General features: G+C 36.2%; 1 protein-coding gene across 1 annotated transcript in view; it reads right to left on the bottom strand.

The window, feature by feature from the left end:
- Positions 1-2,667: 2,667 nt before the first annotated feature.
- PPP1R3A (protein phosphatase 1, regulatory subunit 3A) overlaps positions 2,668-24,216 on the bottom strand; it is a 48,076-nt gene continuing 26,527 nt past the window's right edge. Inside the window, exons 2-4 of the mRNA XM_005862263.2 lie at positions 9,211-9,269; positions 8,991-9,115; positions 2,668-7,092 (exon numbers count right to left, since the gene is read on the bottom strand). Coding sequence (XP_005862325.1) covers positions 4,726-7,092; positions 8,991-9,115; positions 9,211-9,269 — 2,551 coding nt within the window. The 3' untranslated portion in view covers positions 2,668-4,725. The remainder of the gene's footprint in view (positions 7,093-8,990; positions 9,116-9,210; positions 9,270-24,216) is intronic.

Genomic DNA, 24,216 nt, shown 5'->3' with positions numbered 1-24,216 from the left:
GTCAGAATGGCTATCATCAATAAATTACCAAATAACAAGTGTTGGCAAGGTTGTGGAGAAAAGGGAACCCTAGTACACTGCTGGTGGGAATGCATACTGGTGCAGCCATTATGGAAAACAGTATTGAGTTTCCTAAAAAAATTATAAATGTATCTCCCATTTGACCCAGTGATCCTACTTCTAGGAATATATCCTAAGAAACCTGAAACTCTCATCAGATATAATATATGCAGCCCTATGTTCATAACAGTGCAATTTACAATAGCTAAGATTTGGAAACAGCCTAAGTGCCCATCAGCAGATGAATAGATAAAAAACAAACAAACAGTGGTACATTTACATGATGGAATACTACACGGCAATAAAAAAGTAAGAACTCCTACCATTTGCAATAGCACTATGGACCTGGAGAGTATTATGCTAAGTGAAATAAGCCAGTCAGAAAAAGATAATTATCACATGATCTCACTCATATGTGGAATCTAATGAACCAAGTAAACTGATGAACAAAAATATATCCAGAGACATAGAAGCGTGAACAGACTGTTGAACCTCAGAAGGAAGGTAGAGGAGGGTGGGTGGGAAGAGATCAATCAATGAACTTGCATAAGCCCTGGACACAGACAATGGGGTGGTAAAGGCCGGGTTCGAGGGGTTGAATGGGAATGGGCTGGAAGAGCTTAATGGGGGAAAAAGAAAGACCTATGTAATACTTTCAACAATAAAGATTTAAAATAAATAGGCAAAAAAGAAAATAAAGAAAAGAAAAGAGTGGCCCATGTGGCTCCAAGTTTATTAGGTGATGTTACTGCTCTTATCTGGCAAGGCTCAGACGAGCATATTAAATTTTTTTAAAATTGATTTCAGAGAAGAAGGGAGAGCGGGGTAGGGAGAGAGAAACAGAAGCATCAATGATGAGAGAGAATCATTGCACACCCCCTACTGAGGATCAAGCCTGCAATCTGGGCATGTGCCCTGAACGGGAACTGAATGCCAACCACCTGGTTCATAGGTCACCGCTCAACTACTGGACCACATGACCTGGCTAAGAGAACCTTTTTTTAGCTGCTCTCTTCATCTAGGTGTACAACTGAGGAGATGCTGGCCTGTCATATTTCTTTTGAACCTTGCTGCAAAATTATAGTAGATTCTATTCTTTAGTTCCACAAGAATTGGCTAAGACAGGAGTCAAATAACCAAAGACAAGCCTTAGTGTATGTTTCAATTTCTATGCTCACTCACTGAAAATTTGAAGGAAAGGTCAGAAATCAGTAGATGAATTGGCCCTAGAGACAACAGCCCTCCTGACTCATCTGTATTAGTTCTCCTGCTAGTTGACTTTTTTTTGCTTTCTTTTCAGTTTTGATTTATGTATATGCAAAAAGTGAGCCTAATAAAGGAAACAACAAGCCTTCTGATACAAAATAATATTCATGACTAAAGAAATTATTAAGAACATAACATATATGCTAATGAGAAAAGTAAAGTATTTTATTCATTTCCCTAAATCTGGTGTGTATATTTTAAAGTTTTCCATTTAACCAGCAGACTGGCTTGAGATGACAAGTAAAAGATAATCTTGTTTCTCTCACAAAATTGTAACAGAATACATATATTCTTTGAAAGAGTTCACTATCAAAATATTGGAGCTCAGCAGGGAAACACACTGCATTAATCCAATGTTCTTAAATCTTGAGGGATGAATGTCATATCAATGACATTTCTTCTTATATTAAAAATATATTTGGCTTATACAGATGTGAATTTTTTTCCTTTTTTTTCGGATGCATTTTTATTTCTTTAAATTTATCTTTACTGTTAAAAGTATTACAGATGTCCCCTTTCCTCCCCCTATTGATCCCCTTCACTCCACTTCCCACTCCCCACCACCCACCACCCCATGACCTACCTAACTATTATCTATGTCCATGGGTTATGCATATATGCATATAAATTCTTTGGTTAATTTCTTCCTGGCCCCGCCCCCTTCCTTCAAAGATTCTTTTGGTCTGTTCTATGCTTCCATGTCTCTGGATCTTTTTTGTTCATCAATTTAGTTTGTTCATTAGATTCCACATGTAAGTGAGATCATGTGATACTTGTCTTTCTCTGCCTGACTTATTTCACTTAGCATAATCCTCTCCAGGTCCTCCATGCTGCCTCAAAGGGTAGAGATCCTCCTCTTTTTTTTTTTTTTTTACAGCTATACAGATATGGATTTTTAAGATGATTTTCCTACCTATACTTGCTAGAGTTGCCAATTTATTTTTATAATTTTGTTTCTAATAGTTAGAAGCACAGCAAGATAAAAGGTGATGGTTTCATACACCCCATTTCTTACCCACTATAAGATGCAAGTGTGCAATGCATTTCCCTTAGCTTATTCTCATGCCACACCCGCTCTTGGCTCTTAACTAATACTTGGGAAGACACCATGGAAGCAGCTATGCTTTGCAGAGGTCACCTTGCCATGATGGTTAACAATCAAATCTTGATTAACCAGGCTTTGACAGTTCTTTCTGAGATGTACTTCTCTTGTTCAACATAGTGATGTGACCAAAACATGTACCAACAGTCTACCTCTCCACCTAGCAATAGTTTTATAAGTCCTTGGGACTTATGATTTCAAATGCTTCATAAGTAATGTTTGCAAAGTCAGGTAAATCACCAATTTTTTCTTTATTGCATGCAGAAAAATACACAACTTTTTAGATCCTTTGATTGTCATATTACAAAGATGTATGAGAATGTTAATACATTTGTTACCAAAAATCAAATAAACAAAATAAAATAAATTACATTCTTTTATCCATAAGGGAATAATTACAGTCCATGTACCTGTGTTCATGAAGTAACATAGTGTTCTTTGCAGTAAAAAGATGTGGTATTTTGACTGAAATTCTTAAAGATAGAATGAAAAAGCCAAACTATTAAGAACTGAAGAAACTATTAAGAATTTTCAGTTCTTAATAGTTTGTAGTTTAAATCTGTCAACAAAGTTATCAGGACAGCAATTTTAGAGATAACATTCTAGGTACAGCCTACAGTATTCCACTTGCATTTAATAAAAAAGGTGCTTTCTCAATCAAATATTTGCCCTAAGTTCTACTTCAAGATATTTGTATTTGTTCAACTTTCATTTACTACCACATGAAAGTCAGTTAAAATGTTTCACTCTAATTTTATCTTCTCATAAATTCATGTTTCTTAGATGTGTGGAATGATATATGCAAGTTTTACTCATTGGATTTACCTTTACAGGTAAATAAACATATAATCTTTTTCTTTCTGAAGATCAATGCTATATGCTCTATGAAAAAATTTCCTATGAAAAAAAAATCACCCAAAGTTGCCCCCTCAATGTGGCTCTTTTACATACTCCTGGCTAAGTCCTAAGTGTCAAACTACATACTATGCCTCCTCCTGAGGACTGGCCTTTCAGGGTATCAAAGAGAATGTTCTGCCATAGAACAGAGTGCAGGGTTTTTCATATAGTAGTCATTCAATAAACAGTTATTTAAATAAACTGTATAAGAATCTTGGCATTATCCCCTTGTGACTAAAATGACTAGTTCATTATTTCACAGACTTAGACATAGATAACAACAGCCTAAACCACTGCTATTTTGGGTCATCTCCCTCAGTAGATTTCCATATCACTTATTTGCCTAGTTTACCTGATCATTATATAATAAATATCACCAATGATTACTTGTGTTTTTTTTATCTAAATGCACTTGGAGGAATAATTCTTTGTATTATAATGAGAAAAGATTAAACATATGTTTGAGGACAAAAAATACTACCAAGTAGAACAGTTCATTTGGAAACATTTTAAAATTATTATTATTAATTAAAGTTTTATAGGTACAATTCATTATAAAGCAATGTTTGTAGAACTTTTAAATTTTCAACTTTGAATAATAGTTGACATTGAAATCATTCAATTACGTTACACAGTCTCTCTTTATAAGAGAAAAGCAGATTAAAAACAGACCACCCACAACATTTTGTAAAATTGAAAGGTCATCTCCAAACTGTTTCAGTCTTTCTCAGATCTGGCTTATGAATGCCCTGCTTTTGTAGGTATAAAGAAGGTGAAAGGTATGTGTATGTGTAAAGTATTATTTAAGTAAGTCACGTGTTCCTTCAATTTAAGTTTACATATCTTAATATACATGTGTGTTGTTCTTAAAAATCTTAAATTGAAGTTGAAAGATTTGATCTATCAAAATGTGATGATAAAAGATACAGTGGTAAATGCAAATTTCATGGCCAATACTGAAAAAAAAAAGTAAAAGTCCTCTGCTGTTGTCCATGTTTTATCCATTTTTAAAAACCATAGAGGGGGAAAAATACTCTCAGGGGGAAAAAATGAAGCTTTACTGCAAAAGTAATGAATGCAAGAAATGGCACTTGAAGTGGTGAAGAGACGTGAAGCATTGCAACTTCACAGCCTGGTAAGGAGCAACAGCTGTACCTAATTTCAACTTGACGTGCTTCAGATCTCATATTCATATAGGTATTTAATGATCCAAACATAATGGTCCTATATAGAATAATTACTTATATGAAGGAGCAAACTTCATACGCATTCATTTTAAATGATCCTTTAAGAGGAAAAACTGCACTGGCTCTTTGAATAATGAATAGTCTTTTTCAGCAACCCAACTGTTTGGGGCTAAATAGCTTATCTTTGAAGAGAGAGTAATAATAGTGCCGGGGTCACTTCTTTCTGACAGACTCTTTTTGTCTCCTCCCTTCCCAGGATAGCCAGTACAGCGAAAACAGGTAGAAGGCCAAGCCGATCATTAGGTCATACTGATAGATGGTCACAAGAAATATCAGAAACAATAGGAAATAAGATATTTTTGAGTTGGTGTATTTCAAAAGCAGAGATCCACTGCTTTGAGCTTGACTTTCGTGGGCAGGGAGATTAGCAGAAGCCGAGCTCTCAGATTCTTTGTCACCTGAAAAACATGGTGATTGTCCAGAGTTCAGTAAGCCTTCATTTTTGTGCCTTACCTCTGCTATGTTTTCAACAGCTTCAGTGATTAAAACCACTGGCCCTACACACTTTTCCACCTTGCATTCTCCTGTATGTGTTTCTCGTCTACTAACTGATCTCACTGTTCCTGAACTTTTGCAAACTTCTTCAGTTGTATCCCCAGCATGCGGGTATTTCTCAATACCCTGGATTTCACTTGCTGGATTACAGTTATATTCTGATTTAGCACGAGTAGATTGGAGAGTCATGGTACTAACTGTAGTATCTACAGCAAATGCCTGCTCATAAGATGACACTGAAGTTTTAGCATGGTGATTGGAAACATGAGAGCCATTCTCAGATGCTCTATTAGTGTCTGAGTTTAAAGCAGACTGAATAATAGCACCTGCATCCGTTTCCTTTGATAATTCTTGGACCTGCCCAGGATCTCTATTTTCTGAAAATATTTTTTTATCTATTGGCGACATCCCCAAATTCAGTTTTGAGGCTGTTTTTTGATTGCTTCTAATGACCTGTAAGGATTCTCCTACAGATGTTAAATTTCCAGTGCCATGTTTCTTCCTGTCATGTGTATTTGCAGGATTGTGCATAGGTATGGTTTCTTCACTCTCCATTTTATCTACATGTACATTACAAATATCTAAATGTGATTTTTTTTCAAAATCATCATCATAGGTTACACCTACTGTATCTCCTTGACAAAAGGTATAATGTGAATCATCATTTCTTCCTTCATGTGGATCAAACGCTGTTTCCTTTACCTTGATGGGCCTGTCACTTCGTGCTGTCTCTTGAGGTAGCTTAGCAATTATTGCTTTTTCTGCAGCAGACATGCTTTCTAGAGTACTTTCTGATATTGTCTTAATTATATAAGCTGTACCTGCTTCTGCTTTCTCAGTAATACCATGATCAGCTAGAGAAGACAGTTCATAGCTCACTGTTTCTTGGCAGGTAAACAATTTTTCTGTAGGAGTAGCAGTCAAACTCCTTGTATCATCTCTTTCCCCCCACGTATCTTCACAGTCTGCATGTTCTTTGATCTGCTGGGTTGTATTTGTCTTACTCTCTCTTGCTTTTCCCTGACTTTCCAGAAAATTCCATCGTTTTTTATGCTGTTTGTTCTTATTCTGATCTTCGGGGTTAATCCTGCCTACATTTTCTTCGTCAAACTGGAAAAGATAATCATTCTTCAAAATATTTCCATTTCTTGGTGAACAGACTTGAGTAGGCATCTCTCCTGAAGTAGTGCCTTTACTAGTTGAGAGATCATGCTCTGTGGTTGTTAACACAGCTTCTCCCCAACTTAGACTTCCTCTTGGTGATTGAAATGAGTCTTTTCTGATTGCCTGGTCGGGCGTTGAGGTGTCTTTACTCGGCAGGACAGTTAGTCCTCTGCTACTAGCTCCAATCTCGTCCACACTTATTTCAGAGTGGCTTATCTTTCCTTGGTCATGTAAGAGTGATTGAAGATTTTTGCTTTGTTTTTCATTAACACCCAGATGCATTCTTTGCTCCTCATTCTTACCATTTCCATAATCTTTCTTGGAAGATCCCTTTTCTATTGATTCTTCCAAAGGGAAATCTGAATGGAAATCTCTTCTTAAACATTCCAAATCTCTCATTTTAATTCCCATAGCTCCTCCTTCATGTTTTTTATTAAGGTTGTCTTCCACTACTTGATCTGAAGAGGGACAAGATATTTGCACACTGCCTCTCCATTGAGCTGGATTGGCATTATCATCCAATACTTCTTTGTTGCTAATATGTAATTGCACTAAGTCATCACTGCCAGCATTTGCCAATGGTGGCTTGATTTTTCTCATATCTGAAGTTATTTCCTCTGAAGGTTGATGACTACACTCATTTCCTGAGAAATATTTTTCATTGTGGTAAAAATCTCTCTTTGAGGAGCTTTCTGCTGATGAACTTGGAGACAAAGTCCTTTTAAGCAAGTCACTGTATACTTCATCATGAACATGCTTCTTCTCTAACACCTCACCTTTATTTGGAAAATTGACTGGATCTGTTGAAAATGTATTCTTTTCATCTCTGGAAGCAGTGCTTCTTAGTGAGCCTTGATTTATCTTAAGGAATAAGAACAACAAGCAATAATGACCAACTGATTTTAAATATACACAATGAATTAGGTGGGTTTCATTAATTTGGCTACTGATTATCTGGTAGATTTCCTTGGCTCATTTCATTTGTGGATTTAGTACAAATTCTGGAAGGTAGGTGTTTTGGGGGGATCCTTGCAGGCTATGACTTGGGAATCATATTAATAAGAAAAGGGGCCAAAATTAATCACTCTCCTTCCCAGCTTCCAAATATCACATTGTATTATTCAACTATTCTTGCTTGTCATTGCACTTTCTCCTCACTTAGGATATACACATTGATAGCTCCATGCTAATCAATTAGAGAGCAGCTTCCTGGGTGCCCTTTGCTGCATTCACACTTGCTGTAGGTGCCCCTATTACAGTTTCTCTTATTAATATGTTTTCTGCAAAGCCTCTGCAAACTATTAATAGCAAAACGTCACTCAAAGAAAAGTGAGGGAGTTAATGTCTCTGCAAATTCTGTTTTAATGACCCTCTGCCAACTGGTACTCAAATGTATTTGAGCTCTTCAGTGATGCCAACTGTCAGGATTTAACAGTGAGATGCCTGTGTGTGTGTTTTTTTTTCTCTCCTCATAACTGACATTTGCATGATCTCAATAATTATATGCAAATCTTACGTTTTCCCCTTCTTCTCACATAAGGCTCATGTTACTTGTCAACTGCACAGCTGTCTTGTAAGCCAATGCCTGTGGGTTCCACAGATTTGGTTGTATTTCCATCTATTATAGAGCTTCATTGTTTTATGCATTAATGTCAGCATGGAGCAAATTAGCTTCTAAATTATAGCTCCCTGTTCATTTATTGGACATTCAATCTCAGTAACTTCTAAACAAACTTTTATATTTGAGCCTGCTCATTGTAATGAGATGTATTGGTGAAGTATGTGATTTTTTAAGGCCCTTTCATTATATTCTGTTGTTTGAAAAAAATGGCAATGTTAACTTTCAGCTGCTGAGAATTCTCACAATGGGTGACAACTTTGTAGTTTTTTAAAGTTAGAGCAAAGTAAATTGCATACTTCAGTGATGCAGCTTCCATATCACTATAGGAAATGGAGAATGTGTGGGAAAAAAGGATGAGCTTTATTTCTTTTCTGTTTCAGCCCTGACACTTGAAAAGGCAAATTTTAATCTTAGATGATTATGAATCTATGTATTTTAATGACAAGAGCTCCAACCAACTACAGTAAAGGATAAATTACATTATGTGATTCATTTCTCCTATTTCTTCCTTTGTAATAAAAATGCTATCTAAACCATCCCCCAAAAATTCCAAATAGATTGAATGTTCACTGAGTGTGAAATTTATAACAAATATAATACTACATTTTACAGTACTGCACTTGTTTCCTGTTTAAAAATATGGCACAGGATATTTTCTCCTTATTTCATAATTTAATACTGTCCAATGATATAGAACATTGAGATTCTCACAAAGATGTAAGTAAGAAAAAATGCTGCTAAATGCAATACTTGTCGTGCTGGACAGAACCCTAACATCATCTAGTGCAGCCCTCGTTTTACAGATAAGTTTATGCTAAGTGTACACTTGTCACAAAGATCAGAAATGCACATCAGAATAGTGCTACCTCTTCTGTAATTCCTACAAGCTATTACTCAGAGCCTCTGGTAAAGAGATAAAAAAAAATGAATGCTATTAATTTACCACTGTAGAGAGTAGAAGCAGCACACGGAAATCAAAGCGTCTTGTTGATCAAGCCAGAGATGCAAGGACAGAATAGGCTGTGCTTTCACATTTGCAAATTACATTAGTTGAAGCTATTGAAAGGCCAGCATCGCAGCATCTTTGAAGCATAAATGGATTCATCTTCTCTAATAACGTGGCAACCAGAGCACTTACCCTCATCTCTAATTCTTTCCTGTCGTGTTCATCATGGTCCCTGTTTACGTCTTTTACATTTTGAATACCGGTTTCCAAGTCTTCCTTATCCTCTTGGGAACAAACAATTATGGGGATATGGGTATCTGAAAAGTTAATATAATTGTACCTATGTAAGATTGTTATAATTGTAGGCTTTAACAAAAGTGACAGATTTTGTTTAAAAGTTAAATAAGATTACCTGTAATCTTTGAATTCTCAAAGTTATTCTCATCTGATGTTACTGATGATTCTTCTTTACTGTTAAATTTAAAACAAAATGTTATACATTTTTCTGGGAAAATATCTCCTAAGTAATTCTATAAAGGGGGGGATTTCAAACCAATGTCAAACCAAATATAAGTTATGTAAACTTTCATCTTTTCTTTTACTACTTTGTATATTTTTCAAATAAAATTGATCCCTCAAATGATGCAAAGGTATGTATTATTGTAGAAAAAAATCAAAAGTAATTTATATAATGCCATATTTCTAACAAAGAATATGTTGCTTGTATTAAAACGTATATAACCAAAATAAAAATAAATGTAAATGTAGGTTATTCCATCATTCATGAATTTAATGTTTGCAAGTGAGAACATTTTTCTCTTAGTTTAATTGATAAAGTTTTATGAACTGACAGTTCATTTGTGGCCATGGAAATTGCTTTCTAACATCCCAATTTTTAATTTTTTTGTGTTCTATCTTTATCAAAACTCACTTGGATTGATGTAACATTAGCTTTTTCTCTCCAGAAAAGGAGAAGAAAAACACATTAAACTCACTAAAAACTGAAAGGCAGTTAAATTTATACTCAGTTAAAAGACTTTCTGTGTGTATTGCCACAGGCAAATTTAAAACCAAGACTTCAGATTGCTCATATAAAAGCATATATTTTCTTTCTGTAAAATGATTCGACTTATACTCCCCTTTCTTTTGTATTCTGCATACTGATTGAGAAAGATAAATACCTTCTAATTTCAAATGTAATCTGTTTATAGGTGTTTTTAGATTTAGAATTAATCTAAATGATTCTAATTTAAAATCATTAAATTTAGATTTCTCCAGGACACTCAGAAAAACAAAAACAAAGCTTTAGTGAAAAAGCCCACTTTCTGAAGTTATGTCGTAAGTCAATCTATCAGATTTTCTTGTTCTGTTTCAGCTGAATCTGCAATAAAAGAAATCTAGAGAGTTGGCAATGACTGATAAGTATGTGTAATGGTCTATTTTTCAATAGACAATGTTGATCCAAATCCCAGGTAGGCTAATCTTATTTCAACAAATCATGAGAAAATTGCAAATTCTTTCATCCAGACTATCTAAGAAAGTAATTCAGTTTTATTTGTTTTTATGATGCTTAATTTTAAGTTAACCTAAAATATTTGGTAACTTCCAGTGGATCCATGAATGAAAAGAATGTTTCTATATAAATATAATTTCATTAGTAGTATTTACATAATTGATACTGAATTAATCTATAAATCTATATTGTTTAATGAGATCAATAAGTATGTAAAGGTCCATTTTTGTGGAATACAATTGCAAGCTGACACACCTTTCCTTCTCCATATACATAATATCTAGGGTTTAAAAATATATAAACCATGAAATATCACTTAATTGTTCCTGCTTCCTCTTTATTCCTATAACAATGCAGAAAATAAATCTCACTTGTAGAGGAAAAATAATAGTCATTTAAAGCCTTTTGTTTTTGCCTAGCCAAAACTCTAGCAATCTTTTTTGTTGTTGTTGTTAATCCTCACCATTGATATTTTTCCATTGATTTTCAGAGAGAGTGGAAAGGAGGGGGAGAGGCAGAAACATTGATATGAGAGACCAGGGCCAAGGACTGAGCCTGGAACCAAAGTATGTGCCCTTGGTTGGAATTAAACCCAAGGCCCTTCAATCTATGAGCCGATACTCTATCCACTGAGCCAAATTGGCCAGGGCTAGCAATTATTTTTTTTTTTTAAACTCAATTCTCAAAACTATCTCATTAAAAAAAATGATTGAATCAAAAGGAAAGGATCCTGCTTTTGACTCATTTTGGGGACAAATAATTAGGTAAACTTTGTATTTATTATACACAAATATAGGGGGAATATTAGATTCAGTGATAAATGCAAGAAAGAGAAGCCGAAATAGATGAAATTTAATGTCTATTAAAAAAACTAATGGAAGATGTGTAGTAAGACTTCCAAATAATAAAATTGTATCAAGACATAGAAAAACTGAGAAATATACCATGTTCATAGATAGGCAGAACGTATTATGAAGAGATTCTCTCCCAAATTGATCTATTTTCAATTAGATTCTAATAAAAATTCCAATAGAGTTTTTCACTAAATTTGAAAATCTGATTCTAAAGAAAATAAGTATGGGGCTAAAGGTAGCTGGAATATTTATGAGAAAGAGCAGGAAGGAAGTACCTGAATTTAAGAGTTTTTATGAAGATTTATTTAAGACAGCTACTTTGGCACAGAGACAGATGAGGATTGAGAAACTTAGTGATAGATGTAAACATATTGAACTTTGGTATATGACAAACATAGCATGTCAGACAGCAAGGAAATAAGGAACTTTTTAGTAAATGGAGATAGGGAAAATGCAACGCCTATGGGAAAAGATGAAATTACCACACCATATATTCAAAAATCAACTCAAGATCAATTACTATCTTAAATGTCAAAAACCTTAAAATTGTTAGTAGAAAATAAATGTAAATATCTTTCGGATCTCAAAATAAATGATCAGTTTAACTTTCTCAAAATTCAAAACTTGTTCATTAAAAAATATCCTATTTCTGGGTGGTGTTTTGGGATTCTTAGGATATATTCCTAGAAGTGGGATCATGGGGTCAAAATGGGAGCTCCTTTTTAATTTTTTGAGGAAACTCCACGTTGTTTTCCACTGTGGCTGCACCAGTCTGCATTCCCCTGGCAGTGTACTCGGTTCCCTTTTCTCCACATCCTCTCCAGGACTTGTTTGTTGATTTATTGATGACAGCCATTCTGGCAGGTGTGAGGTGATACTTCATTGTCATTTTAATGTGCATCACTCTGATGTTTAGTGACATTGACCTTTATTCAAATGTCTCTTGGCCATTCATATATCCACACTGGAGAAGTGTGTATTCAGGTCTTTTGCCCATTTTTTAATTGGATTGTTTGTCTTTCTTTTGCTGAGTTGTATGAGTACTTTATATATCATGAAAATTAACACCTTCTGAGATGTATCTCTAACAAATATGTTCTCTCATACAGTGGGTTCCCTTTTCATTTTGATGGTGGTTTCTTTTGCTGTGCAGAAGCTTTTTAGTTTGATGAAGTCCCATTTATTTATTTTTCCCTTTGTTTCCCTTGCTGTAGGAGATGTATCAGTGAAAATTCTGCTACATGAGATGTCTGAGATTTTTCTTTTTATGTTTTCTTCTAGGATTTTTATGGTTTCAAAATTTACATTTAAGTTTTTTATCCATTTTGAGTTTATTCTTCTGTATGGTGTAAGTTGGTGGTTCAGTTTCATTATTTTGCATGTACCTGTCCAATTTTCCTAATGCCATTTATTGAAGAGACTGTCTTTACTACAGTGTATGCTCTTGCCTTCCTTGTCAAATATTAATTGAACATCCTGAAACACCACGCAGAAAGAATATATGCACCCTTATGTTCATAGCAGTGTTATTTACAATAGCTAAGATCTGGAAACAGCCCAAATATCCATTAGTAGATGAGTGGATAAAAAAGCTGTGGTACATCTGAAAAAGGGTACATCTGTAAAACTTCAACAATAAAGATAATTTTTTAAAAAAGATATATTTATAATGAAAAAATATAAATTACAAACTTGGAGAAGATGCTTGCATTACAAAAAATCAACACAAATACATACTAAAATATATAAAGAACTCATACAAATCAATAAGAAAGCACATAGATTTCAAAAGAATCAGAAGAGAGGGGCAGACACTTCACAGAAGATAAAATACACCTAGCCAATAAGTACATAAAGGGATGGTCAGCATTATTAAAGGACAGAGAAATAAAAAGACCTAAGGAGTTGCTCTTTTATACCACTTAATTGATAAAAATTGCTATCAACAGCATAAACTTGAATCAACCCAAATGCACATCAAATGAGTAAACATAAAACTATGTCATAACACAAAAGGAATATTATATGCCATTCAAAGGTGATAAACCACAGAGAACTACAACAATATGAATAAATCTTACCAAACTATATTAAATGAACAATCCAAACATTACATCAGAGGATGTTATTTTATTATCTAAAATAAAAATACCTAAAATAATTTAAATATACATGCCAAGGAACACATAGAATATAATAAAACTAGAGGCCCAGTGCATGAAATTTATGCACTGGGGGCAGGGGCATCCCTCAGCCCAGCCTGTGTCCTCTCATAGTTTGGGACTGCGGGGGATGTCTCCGCCTGCTGGCTTAGGCCTGCTCCCTGTGGGAAATGGGCCTAAGCCAGCAGGCGGACATCCCTCTTGCATTCCAGGACCCCTCACTCCTTACCTCCCACCTGCTTGCTGCTACTTACCACTCAGCTTGCTGCTCCTTCCTTAGTGCTGCCACGGAGGCAGGAGAGGCTCCCGCTACCACTGCTGCACTCGCCAGCCGTGAGCCCAGCTTCTGGCTGAGTGGTGCTCCCCCTGTGGGATTGCACTGACCATCAGGGGAAAGCTCCTGCATTGAGTATCTGTTAACTAGAGGCCCAGTGCATGAAATTTATGCACTGGGGGCAGGGGCATCCCTCAGCCCAGCCTGTGTCCTCTCATAGTTTGGGACTGCTTGGGGGATGTCCGCCTGCTGGCTTAGGCCTGCTCCCTGTGGGAAATGGGCCTAAGCCAGCAGGCGGACATCCCTCTTGCATTCCAGGACCCCTCACTCCTTACCTCCCACCTGCTTGCTGCTACTTACCACTCAGCTTGCTGCTCCTTCCTTAGTGCTGCCACGGAGGCAGGAGAGGCTCCCGCTACCACTGCTGCACTCGCCAGCCGTGAGCCCAGCTTCTGGCTGAGTGGTGCTCCCCCTGTGGGATTGCACTGACCATCAGGGGAAAGCTCCTGCATTGAGTATCTGTTCCCTGGTGGTCAGTGCACATCATAGCAACTAGTCGTTCTGGTCATTCTAGTCGTTCTGCCCCAATGGTCACTTAGGCTTTTATTATATAGAAGTTATATAAACAAGAAAGCTTGGTTTTCAAGATAAGGTTTCATCAGGTGGGGCAAGTTGAGGGACAGAAATGGTTAGAGTCAGTTACTGTTTTGAGCGGTTGTTTTGAAGGTGTTTATTACATTATTTAAAATATTTAAATAGTTAAATTCTAGTTTTAGATAATTAATTCTCTGGTGTAGATTAGAGGATATCTCTAAATATCATATTATTTATTATAATATTTATAATATTTATTATGATATTTACAATATTTATTATAAAATTCCACTCTGAAATTCAAATTATCCATTATATGACCAATTACATCTGAAGAGTATAATGAAAACTTTAGAAAACTTGAGGCAAAAGACAAACTGAGGGTTGATGATGGTAGGGCCCAGAATTATATAGAATTGTGATATAAAAGAAAGATATTATTAAATGTTTCTAGTCTCCCCTTTATGTTTCCTGAGTCCTTTTTGAATTTATTATTTATCTGTACTCTCAGTGGCTAACACAGTGCCTGACACATAATAGTGGCATAAAAATGCTGCTGAATAAATGTGTAGCATCCTTTATACTCTTCCCTTCTTTCCACATCTTGTGAATATTATCATAACATTGTTCTTCTCCTTCCATATTAAAATTTAGTTTCAGAAAAGGATCTATATAATAAGGTAAAGTATGCATATTTTTGTATGTCTTATAAATCTTCAAATATCACCCCTCCCAAAGTTCAGGATAATAATTTTAATTATGAATTCAAATAATTAAAGAAAATTTTAAATATCTAATATAAATTTAGAAATTAAAGTCAATAATGTTAACATTAAGATGTATTTAAATAAAAAAGTCAAAAAGGTATGCACTTTGTAGAGAAACAGTTAATTTCCAGTGAACCTTTATTATATAATGTATCATTTAATGATAAGAGGGGTCATTTATTCTTCTAATAGATATTTTGAATACCCACTATGCACCATAAATTATAATAAGCACTTGGGAAATCACATATGGATAATCTATAGCCTCTTACCTCAAGGAAGTTATAATTATGGAAAAACACATCAATAGGCAATTGTTACAATAAAGGATAAATATTATAATAAATAATATGATAGATATTCTCTTAGTGAAAAAGAGGACAGAAATGAAAAGAGCACTCTGTTGGGGGAAATCAGAGAATTTTTCACAAAGAGATCAATATTCTGAGTTAAATTTTAGGGAAAGTAGAACTTCCCCAATTAGAAAAAAATGGTAAGGTAATTCCAATTAGAGGGAATAACAAGTGGACAAAGATTTAAAGGTAAGAACATCCCCCTGCCCCTAAAAGAAAAGATACACATTGGGAATAATGAGATGTTTGAGTTTTGGACTGTGTTTTGTGGAAAGAATGCCAAGGAACAGAACTAGGGGTAGCATCATCCAGGGTTAAAGATCTCAGCAGGCCATGCAAAGTGGGGCTGAGTTCTTTATGCACTTTTTAATCAGAATTGGGGCACAAGGGATGGGGTGTTAAATGGGAGAGAGACATGGTCAGATTTACACTTAAGGAGGTACATTTAGAGAGCCTGGATGGAGTGAGCCACAATATGGCAGAAAGACTAGTCATGAGATTCCTGTAATATTTCAGGCACAAAATGATGAGGATTAAAAGTCACAGCAATGAGGAGAGAGAAGAGGAATACAATGTAAGTTACAACTTTTGATGTAACATTGATGAGGAAGGGCATGCAATAGAAATAGAATCACAGTTGTTTAATAGCTACTCACTATGAAGAAGAGATTTTCTTACAGACCCTGGGGAACTGAGGGACGTGGTAGAAGAAGGAGAGCAGGCCCTGAAGATAAGGTAGCCTGGAGCCCAGGTCAAGGACAGAACATCTCTGAAGGGAGACCGTGGTCCAGGTTTATCTTTGCGGTGCTCCGGGGCTGATCTTTGCCAGGACCATGAAAGAAGGCAGGCCCTAGGAGCTCACTAACTTTAGATTTTTCCCCACCACTAACCCATAAATAATCAGCCAACTGGTGAGGGGAGAGAGGGCAGAATTCCACGGTGACCTACTGCTCTCCCCATGTCAGTATCAATATGATTTGTTGACCAATTTCCTATAAATACATTTAAAAAGGCCTCTCTCTGTCTGAACTTAGTTCCATGCCTGGGCTTTAGAAATCTAGTATTTTCCCTTCTAAAACCTTACCCAGGGAGAGTTAAGTCTGGTGGTTAACTGTGGCTCCTGCACTACAAGTCAATAAAGTCATACGTTAATCTGAAGTCTGATTTCTGATGTCTCATGGGCTATGTTATTTGCTTCCCAGGTGCTCATAAACACAACCTTCCTCTAAAAACGACCTTCCTCTCTAATCTCTGGTGCATGTGCTGAACAGTGGACCAAGAAGTAATGCCTAGGTCCCTGACTTCTATTCTAGTCTTACACTGGGGAAAAATAAGATGCTTTATCAGCCATATTCTGTTCATCTGGGTTTATACCCATCTAAGTAGTTTTTTTTTAAAATATATTTTATTTATTTTTTTCACAGAGAGGAAGGGAGAGGGATAGAGAGTTAGAAACACTGATGAGAGAGAAACATCCATCAGCTGCCTCCTGCACACTCCCCACTGGGGATGTGCCCACAACCAAGGTACATGCCATTGACCGGAATCGAACCTGGGACCCCTTGGTCCGCAGGCCGACTCTCTATCCACTGAGCCAAACTGGTTAGGGCTCATCTAAGTAGTTCTTAACAAACTTGTAAGTGGTAACTAACCTGCTTTGCTAGATTTAGGCATTCTACTTAGAGGAATTTCTAAAAAACTAGAAATTAAGCTCATAAAGGAACTTTCAGCATCTCAGGTGTTCAGTAGCCCTGCTACCTTGGCCCTCCCTTCTACTATAACACTATAGCTTTTAAATCTAACAATAGTTCCCCAAATTACCTTTCAGATCCTGTCTCTGTAAATTCAAAATTAACAGACCTGCACATGGGGGTGGGGAGAGGGAATGGAATCTCCTAAGATGGTTTTGATGTGAGGTCAGACTTACAAACTCCAGAAATACACAATGATGTATCTCAGAGCACTAAGCCCATTGGACTTAGCTGTTTAGACTGTCCCTTTCCTAGGCAGTTGGGAGAATCTTGGGGCCCCAAATCTAGTTCTCTTATTTTGTATTAGTTTTACATGTGAGTAGCATTCTTTGCTACTATCTAGAAAATATGTCTGAATGAGGCAGAGGCTTTTAATCAAGAATGTAAAGATGGAACCCACATTACTTGAGATGGGGACTTCAGGAGGTTAAACGAGGTGAAGGAAAGAGGATGATTTTTGTTGAAGGAAATGTGTTATGCCTAGAAGGTCTTTGGGATCTGTATTGAATGCCCACCAATTTCCAAATATTGTGCTAGATCACCACAATAAACAAGACAGAGTCCCTGCCCTCAGAGTGCTCACAAGCCAGTGGGGAAGATGGACAATTAAATAAAAACAATATAGACCTTGGCCAGTGCGGCTCAATCATCCCATGCACCAAAAGGTTGTTGGTTCATTTCCTGATTAGAGAGCATACCCAGATTGTGGGTTTGATCCCCAGTTGGGGTATGTGTGGGAGGCAACCGATGGATGTTTCTCTCTCATATTGATGTTTCTCTATTTCCCTTTCTCTCTCTCCAAAATCAATAAAAACACATTTTAAAAATAAATAAATAAAGCAACACAATCATCCCCCATCATGTGAAGTTTTGTTTTCTAGTTTCACTTGCCCATGGCCAACCATGATCTAAAAATATTAAATGAAAAATTCACGAAGTAAATGGCTCCTATGTTTTAAATAGAATACAGTTCTGAGTATTGTGATAAAATCCTGAACCATCCTGCCTTATCCTTCCCAGGACGTGAATCATCTCTTTGGTATTTCCACACTATAAATGCTCCCTGCCCCTTAGTCACTTAGTAGCCTTCTTGCTGATTACACAGACAGCCACACTATTGCAGTTCTTGTGCTCAATTTCACTTAATAAAGGGACCAAAGTGCAAAAATAGTGATGCTGGCGATTCAGCTATGCCAAAGAGAAGCCAGAAAGTGCTTCCTTTAAGCGAAAAGGTGAAAGTTCTTGATTTAATATTGAATAAAAAAAAAACACACACTGAGGTTGCTAAAATCTTTGGTAAGAATGAATTTTTTGTCTGTGAAATTATAAAGTACAAAGAAATTCAGGCTAGTTTTTCCCTTGCACCTCCTCAAACTCCAAAAGTTACAGTGTTTTCTCATGATAAGTGCTTAGTTAAGATGAAAAAGGCATTAAATTTGTGGGTGTAAGACATGAACAGAAAATATATATATGTATATATATAACTTGGTACTATCCATGATTTCAGACCTATACCAGGCTCCCCAGTCCAGCGCTCCAGTACCAGAAACAGAATTCCCCATAACTTCTGGCTATAAAAACCAATGGAGATTGTGACAGAGTGAGACAGAGGCTGCTGGAATCCCAGGGGTTCCTCTTGAAGGGTCTGCACATGGATTTACTTGTGACGGACTCATTTGTTAATGGGCTCACTCGCTCTGAGATGCAGCACTGAGGCAAGAACTCAGAAGGCACCAGGGATACAGAGGAGGGATTACATTGTCTGGCTTCAGGGCAAGGGCTGGAAGAGCAGCTTTCTCCCAGACAAAAGTGCTGGCAGAAGAAAGAGAGCAAGGGATTTAAAACGGATTGAAAAAACAATGACAGAAAACCTCCCTAACTTGGAGAAGGAAATAGACATACAAGCCCAGAAAGTGCAGAAGGTCCCAAACAAGATGAAACTGTTAGAAATACAGTGAGCCCCCCTAGATCAGGGGTTCCGGTAGAACACAAAGGATACTTGGGAGCCAGACAGCAAGGCAGATATCTTCACTCCTGCAGGAGGGTGCACACCAACACAGGGTCTGGGAGCACGCACACTAAGCTGGCCGTGCCCTCGGGCTTTTATTCCTGAGGCACATCATCTGTCCCTCACTCTTGATTGGGAGAGCTCAGGCTCCCACTCTTGCGTGATTGGCTAATTTAAAGGAAAAGGGGAGGGGTTGCTCTTTGCCATTTCTCAATGGCGGTCCCCAGGGGAGCTGCAAGTCATGGGAGCCAAAATGGCAGCTGCCTAAACTCCCTTCTTTGACAGAAAAGCTTACTTGTTTATTCTCACAAAACCAAAGAGGCCCACACCAAGACACATCATTAAAATGCCAAAGGTTAAAGAAGAAAAGAGACTCTTAAAGGGGCAAGAGAAAAGCAGTTAGTTACCTACAAGGGAGCTCCTGTTGATCCATCAGCGGATTTCTCGAAAGAAACTTTGCAGGCCAGAAGGGACTTGAACAAAATATTCAAAGTGATAAAAAGCAAGGACTTAAAAACAAGATCACTCTATCCAGCAAAGCTATCATTTAGAATAAAAAGACAATAACACACAGACAAAGAGCTTCACAGGAGGAAAAAAAGAACAAAACACACACAAAAAAACTAAAAGAATTCATCACCACCAAACCAATATTACCAGAAAAGTTATTTAAGAAGAAGAAAGATAAAGTATATGAATAATACAATGGCGACACATACATCTCTATCAAGAATTACTTTAAATGCAAATGAATTAAAGGTCCTAATCAAAAGAAATATGATGGCTGAATGGATAATAAAACAAGAAGCTCACATATGCTGTCTACAAGAGATTCTCTTCAAATTGAAAGACATGCACAGACTAAAAGTAAAGGAATAGAAAAAGATATTTCATGAAAATAGAAACAAAGAAAGAAAAGCTGGGGTAGCAATACTTATACCAGACAAAATAGACTGTAAAACAAAGGCTATCGAGAGAGGCAAAGACGGACCCAGCAATTCTACTTCTGGGTATTTGCCAGAAGAAACCCAAAACACTAAATCAAAAAGACATATTCATATGCTCATTGCAACATTGTTTAAATTAGCAAAGATATGGAAGCAACCGAAAAGTCCATACATAGACGGATGTATAAGAAGAAGGGGTGCACATATACAAGTGGACTATGTCTCAGCCCTAAAAAAAGAATGAACTCTTGTCATCAGCAATAGCACAGATGGACCTGTAGGCTATTCTGCTGAGTGAAACTAGGAAGACAGAGAAAGGGAAATGCCATATGATCACACTTATTTATGGAATATAAAAAAACAAAAATATACAAACACACGAGACAGAAACAAACGCATAGATACAGAGAACATTTTGATAGCTGCCAGCGGGCAGAGGGGTTGGAGGGTATGTGTGAAAAGGGGGACGGGATTAAGAAGTACAAATTAGTAGTTACAAAATAGTCACAGGGCTGTGAGGTACAGCATATGGAATAGCAAATAATGTTCTGATAACTACATATGGTGTAAGATGGGTACTAGATTTATCAAGGTGATCACTTTGCAAGTTATATAAAAGTCTAAACACTATGTTGTACACCTGAAACTAATACAATATTTTTAAAATAAGTGAGTGAAGAATGTTGCATTTGTGTCCTCTTAACACCCTGCATGAAATTATTCAGCACTGTCTAAAGGGAAAAAAACTTGTAATTCTTGGGCTTCCCCTCTCACTCTATGATAAAAAGCTAAAAACAATGAATGCGAACTCCTCGAGAACTTTGCTTGTCATCTTTGTTCAGAGTGTGGTCTTATTTGATTTCCTCTACCCTCCTCCCCTAAAGAAAAAAAAGTAAAGTAAATGAATGGAGAGATTTTAAATTAGAAATAATATGTAACTCATTAGAGATTTGTTTTTTTAAAGACATTTAAAGAGAGTGTATTAGCATTGGCATTGATAAGTGGGTATTTATAGAAATACTGAGAAGGTTTTCCTAAGGTAAATAATTACATATTGTGTGCTATTTCTAGTACTTGACATTTTATATCCACTTATAAATTGAAGGAAGAAGGAAAGCAGAAACTTGTGCTTAATGAGAAGAAAAGTTTATAATAAATAAATCAACTAATGTCTACCCTTTGGTGTTACAATACCTATAGTCTTCTCTTGATCAAGAATGAAACTAAAAGCAGAAGGAAAATATTTCATCAAAAGAGAGACAAATTGATAAGTGTTTAAGTGTGAAGAGAAGAGTCTAAGAAAAAAATGTTAAAGAAATGATGCAGAAATAATTTAAGATGAAAACATAAATTACATCTACTTCCTTGATGATAATGCCAGGAAAAAAAAATGCTTTCATTAGTTATGTATTAACAGGGGTTTGTAAGAAGCAAGAAATTATCTGAAACAATTTGTAATGACTTTATATTTCTCTTAAATGTGGAATAGGAAGGCTAAAACTAACATGGCAAGGAACATGGCTTTTGTGCATATTACATTCCTTATCTTCAAAGATAAAGCTCTGGATTAAATAAAAGATATCAAATTCAATACCTTCATGTTGGCTTCTCTTTCTAGCACCCAAGGCAAGCACTGATACAGATTCAGGGTGACCCTTTTCTGCATAAGCAGGCAGCCACTACTGATCTACCCCTCAATTGCTCAAAGTGGAACCAATTCTCAATCCTATATAATAAAGGGTAATATGCAAATTGACCCTAATGGCAGAATGACTGGTTGCTATGATGCACACTGACCACCAGGGGGCAGACACTAAATGCAGGAGCTGCCCCCTGGTGGTCAGTGCGCTTCCATAGTAAGCTGCACTCAGCCAGAAGCCGGCTCATGGCTGGCCAGCACAGTGGCAGTGGTGGGACCCTCTCCCTCCTCTGCGGTAGCACTAAAAATGTCTAACAGCTTAGGCCTGCTCCCCAGGGGAAGTGGACCTAAACTGTTAGTTGGACATTCCCCGAGGGCTTGTGGGCTGCCAGAGGGATGTCTGACTGCCAGCTTAGGACCAATTCCCTGGGGAGTGGGCCTAAGTTGTCAGTTGGACATCCCCCAAGGGATCCCAGACTGTGAGAGGGTGCAGGCCGGGCTGAGGGACCACCCTGAGTGCACGAATTTTTGTGCACAGGGCCTCTAGTTTTAATAATAAATAACATGCATTCCAGTTTTAGAGTTTTATATTTATATAACTAACAGGAGTATTCCCTAAATATACTTTAAAAATATTTAATTAAAAATTTCTTAAAATTTTTTTCCAAAAGAAATATAAATATAGAATCAATATAAATAACTGTTAAAATTGCAAAAATAAATTCTCAAACTTTATGGTCAGCATTAGCAGTTCAAATTGATAGAAATCTTACCTGCACACTTTGCTAGCTAGTCTTACATTATTTGTAGTGCAGACTATGGGAAGATTTATTCCCACTTTATTTTACTTATGTCCAGGCAAAACTTTTCAAATAGTGGAACATTAGCAATGTCTACAACTGACTTGGATAAACAAATGCATTGGATAATACATATTATACAAGCTAATATATTACTTTTTAAAAATTTTGTTTTATTGCTTAAAGTATTACAAAGAGTATTACATATGTCTCCCCCCCCCCCCCCGTTGTTTTATTGCTTAAAGTATTACAAAGAGTATTACATATGTCTCCTTTTTTTCCCACCCATAACAATCCCCCGGCCGCCCCTACCCCCCAGTGTCTTATGTCCATTGGTTATGCTTATATGCATCCATACAAGTCCTTCGGTTGATCTCTTACCCCTCCTCCCGCCCCAAACCCTTCCAGCCTTCCCTCTGTAGTTTGACAGTCTGTTTGATGCTGCTCTGCCTCTGTATCTATTTTTGTTCATCAGTTTATAATGGTTAATATATTACTTTTAAAATATAATCATAAGACATGACAAACCACAAGTCTGTTGAGTATACACTAGTGAAGTGTTCAAGTATTCAAGTATGTAAGAACATTACCATTTTGTTAGTGACTAGATGGTTTTATTGTCATTTTCTTATTTTCCATGAAGTGGAAATATCACATTTCTAAAACCTTTTCTATCTCTATTTCTAAATTAGGACATTGTCTATTACCTCAGTGCTTGATCTTGAAAATGTACTGGAAACAATGGTACCGTGCCTTCTTGATGCAGATTTTAATAGCGTAGGAAGAAGAATTCTTGTTGAATAATTCTTTTATAAGTTTTTTTTCCCCAAAGTTTCTTCATTTCCTAACTCCTTGTTTCCTACCAAGGATTGCCCATACAAATCTGATTTGTCATGTCAAAGTGGTGGGTGTTATTTTTTCATGCTCATACCACAGGAATCAGGGAGAAGAAGACTATTTAAATTTAATTTTGTGATTGAATTTGTATACCACTTGTAATTTTGTATGTATATGTATATTCTCAAGAGGGACTAACTAAATTGTGAGAATCTAGTGCATATATAAGTAGAATCCTGAGGGTCAAAGCACAAGCCAAAAAATTGTAGGTTGCTTGGTCATGAAATATCCCAAGTGTAATTTATGAATTTTAAGTGGAAAAAGATTTATAGGTAAACTTGGCTCAAGGGACACCTCTTCCACTTCCTACCAATTATATTCTATTGCAGTGATGGCGAACCTATGAGACGTGTGTCAGAAGTGACACGCCAACTCATTTTTTTTGGTTGATTTTTCTTTGTTAAATGGCATTTAAATATGTAAAATAAATATCAAAAATATAAATCTTTGTTTTACTATGGTTGCAAATATCAAAAAATTTCTATATGTGACATGGCACCAGAGTTAAGTTAGGGTTTTTCAAAATGATGGCCGAGCTCAAAAGGTTCGCCATCACTGTTCTATTGAGAGAGAAATGTAAATGTTTTTGTTTTTAAGTGAATGACATTGGAAAAAATAAAAAATATACATACATCAGAGAGAAATCAGAAAAAGAAATTTAAATTTATTGACTTAAAGTCTTTATTTTACCTGATTTCTTTTCTTTTTTTAAAAATTAAATTTATTTGGGTGACAATGGTTAATACGGACATATAAAGGGTGTCCCAAAATTCACGAAAGAAGTAATTTTGATAGAAAACACAGGTTTATAATTAAAAATTGTAAATTTTTTATTGATTCATAAAGCATCAGTATAGGT

Source organism: Myotis brandtii, unplaced genomic scaffold (assembly GCF_000412655.1).
Source record: "Myotis brandtii unplaced genomic scaffold, ASM41265v1 scaffold162, whole genome shotgun sequence".
NCBI lineage: Eukaryota > Metazoa > Chordata > Mammalia > Chiroptera > Vespertilionidae > Myotis > Myotis brandtii.
The sequence above is the reverse complement of the archived record's forward strand: the minus strand, read 5'-3'. Positions and strand labels throughout refer to the sequence as shown.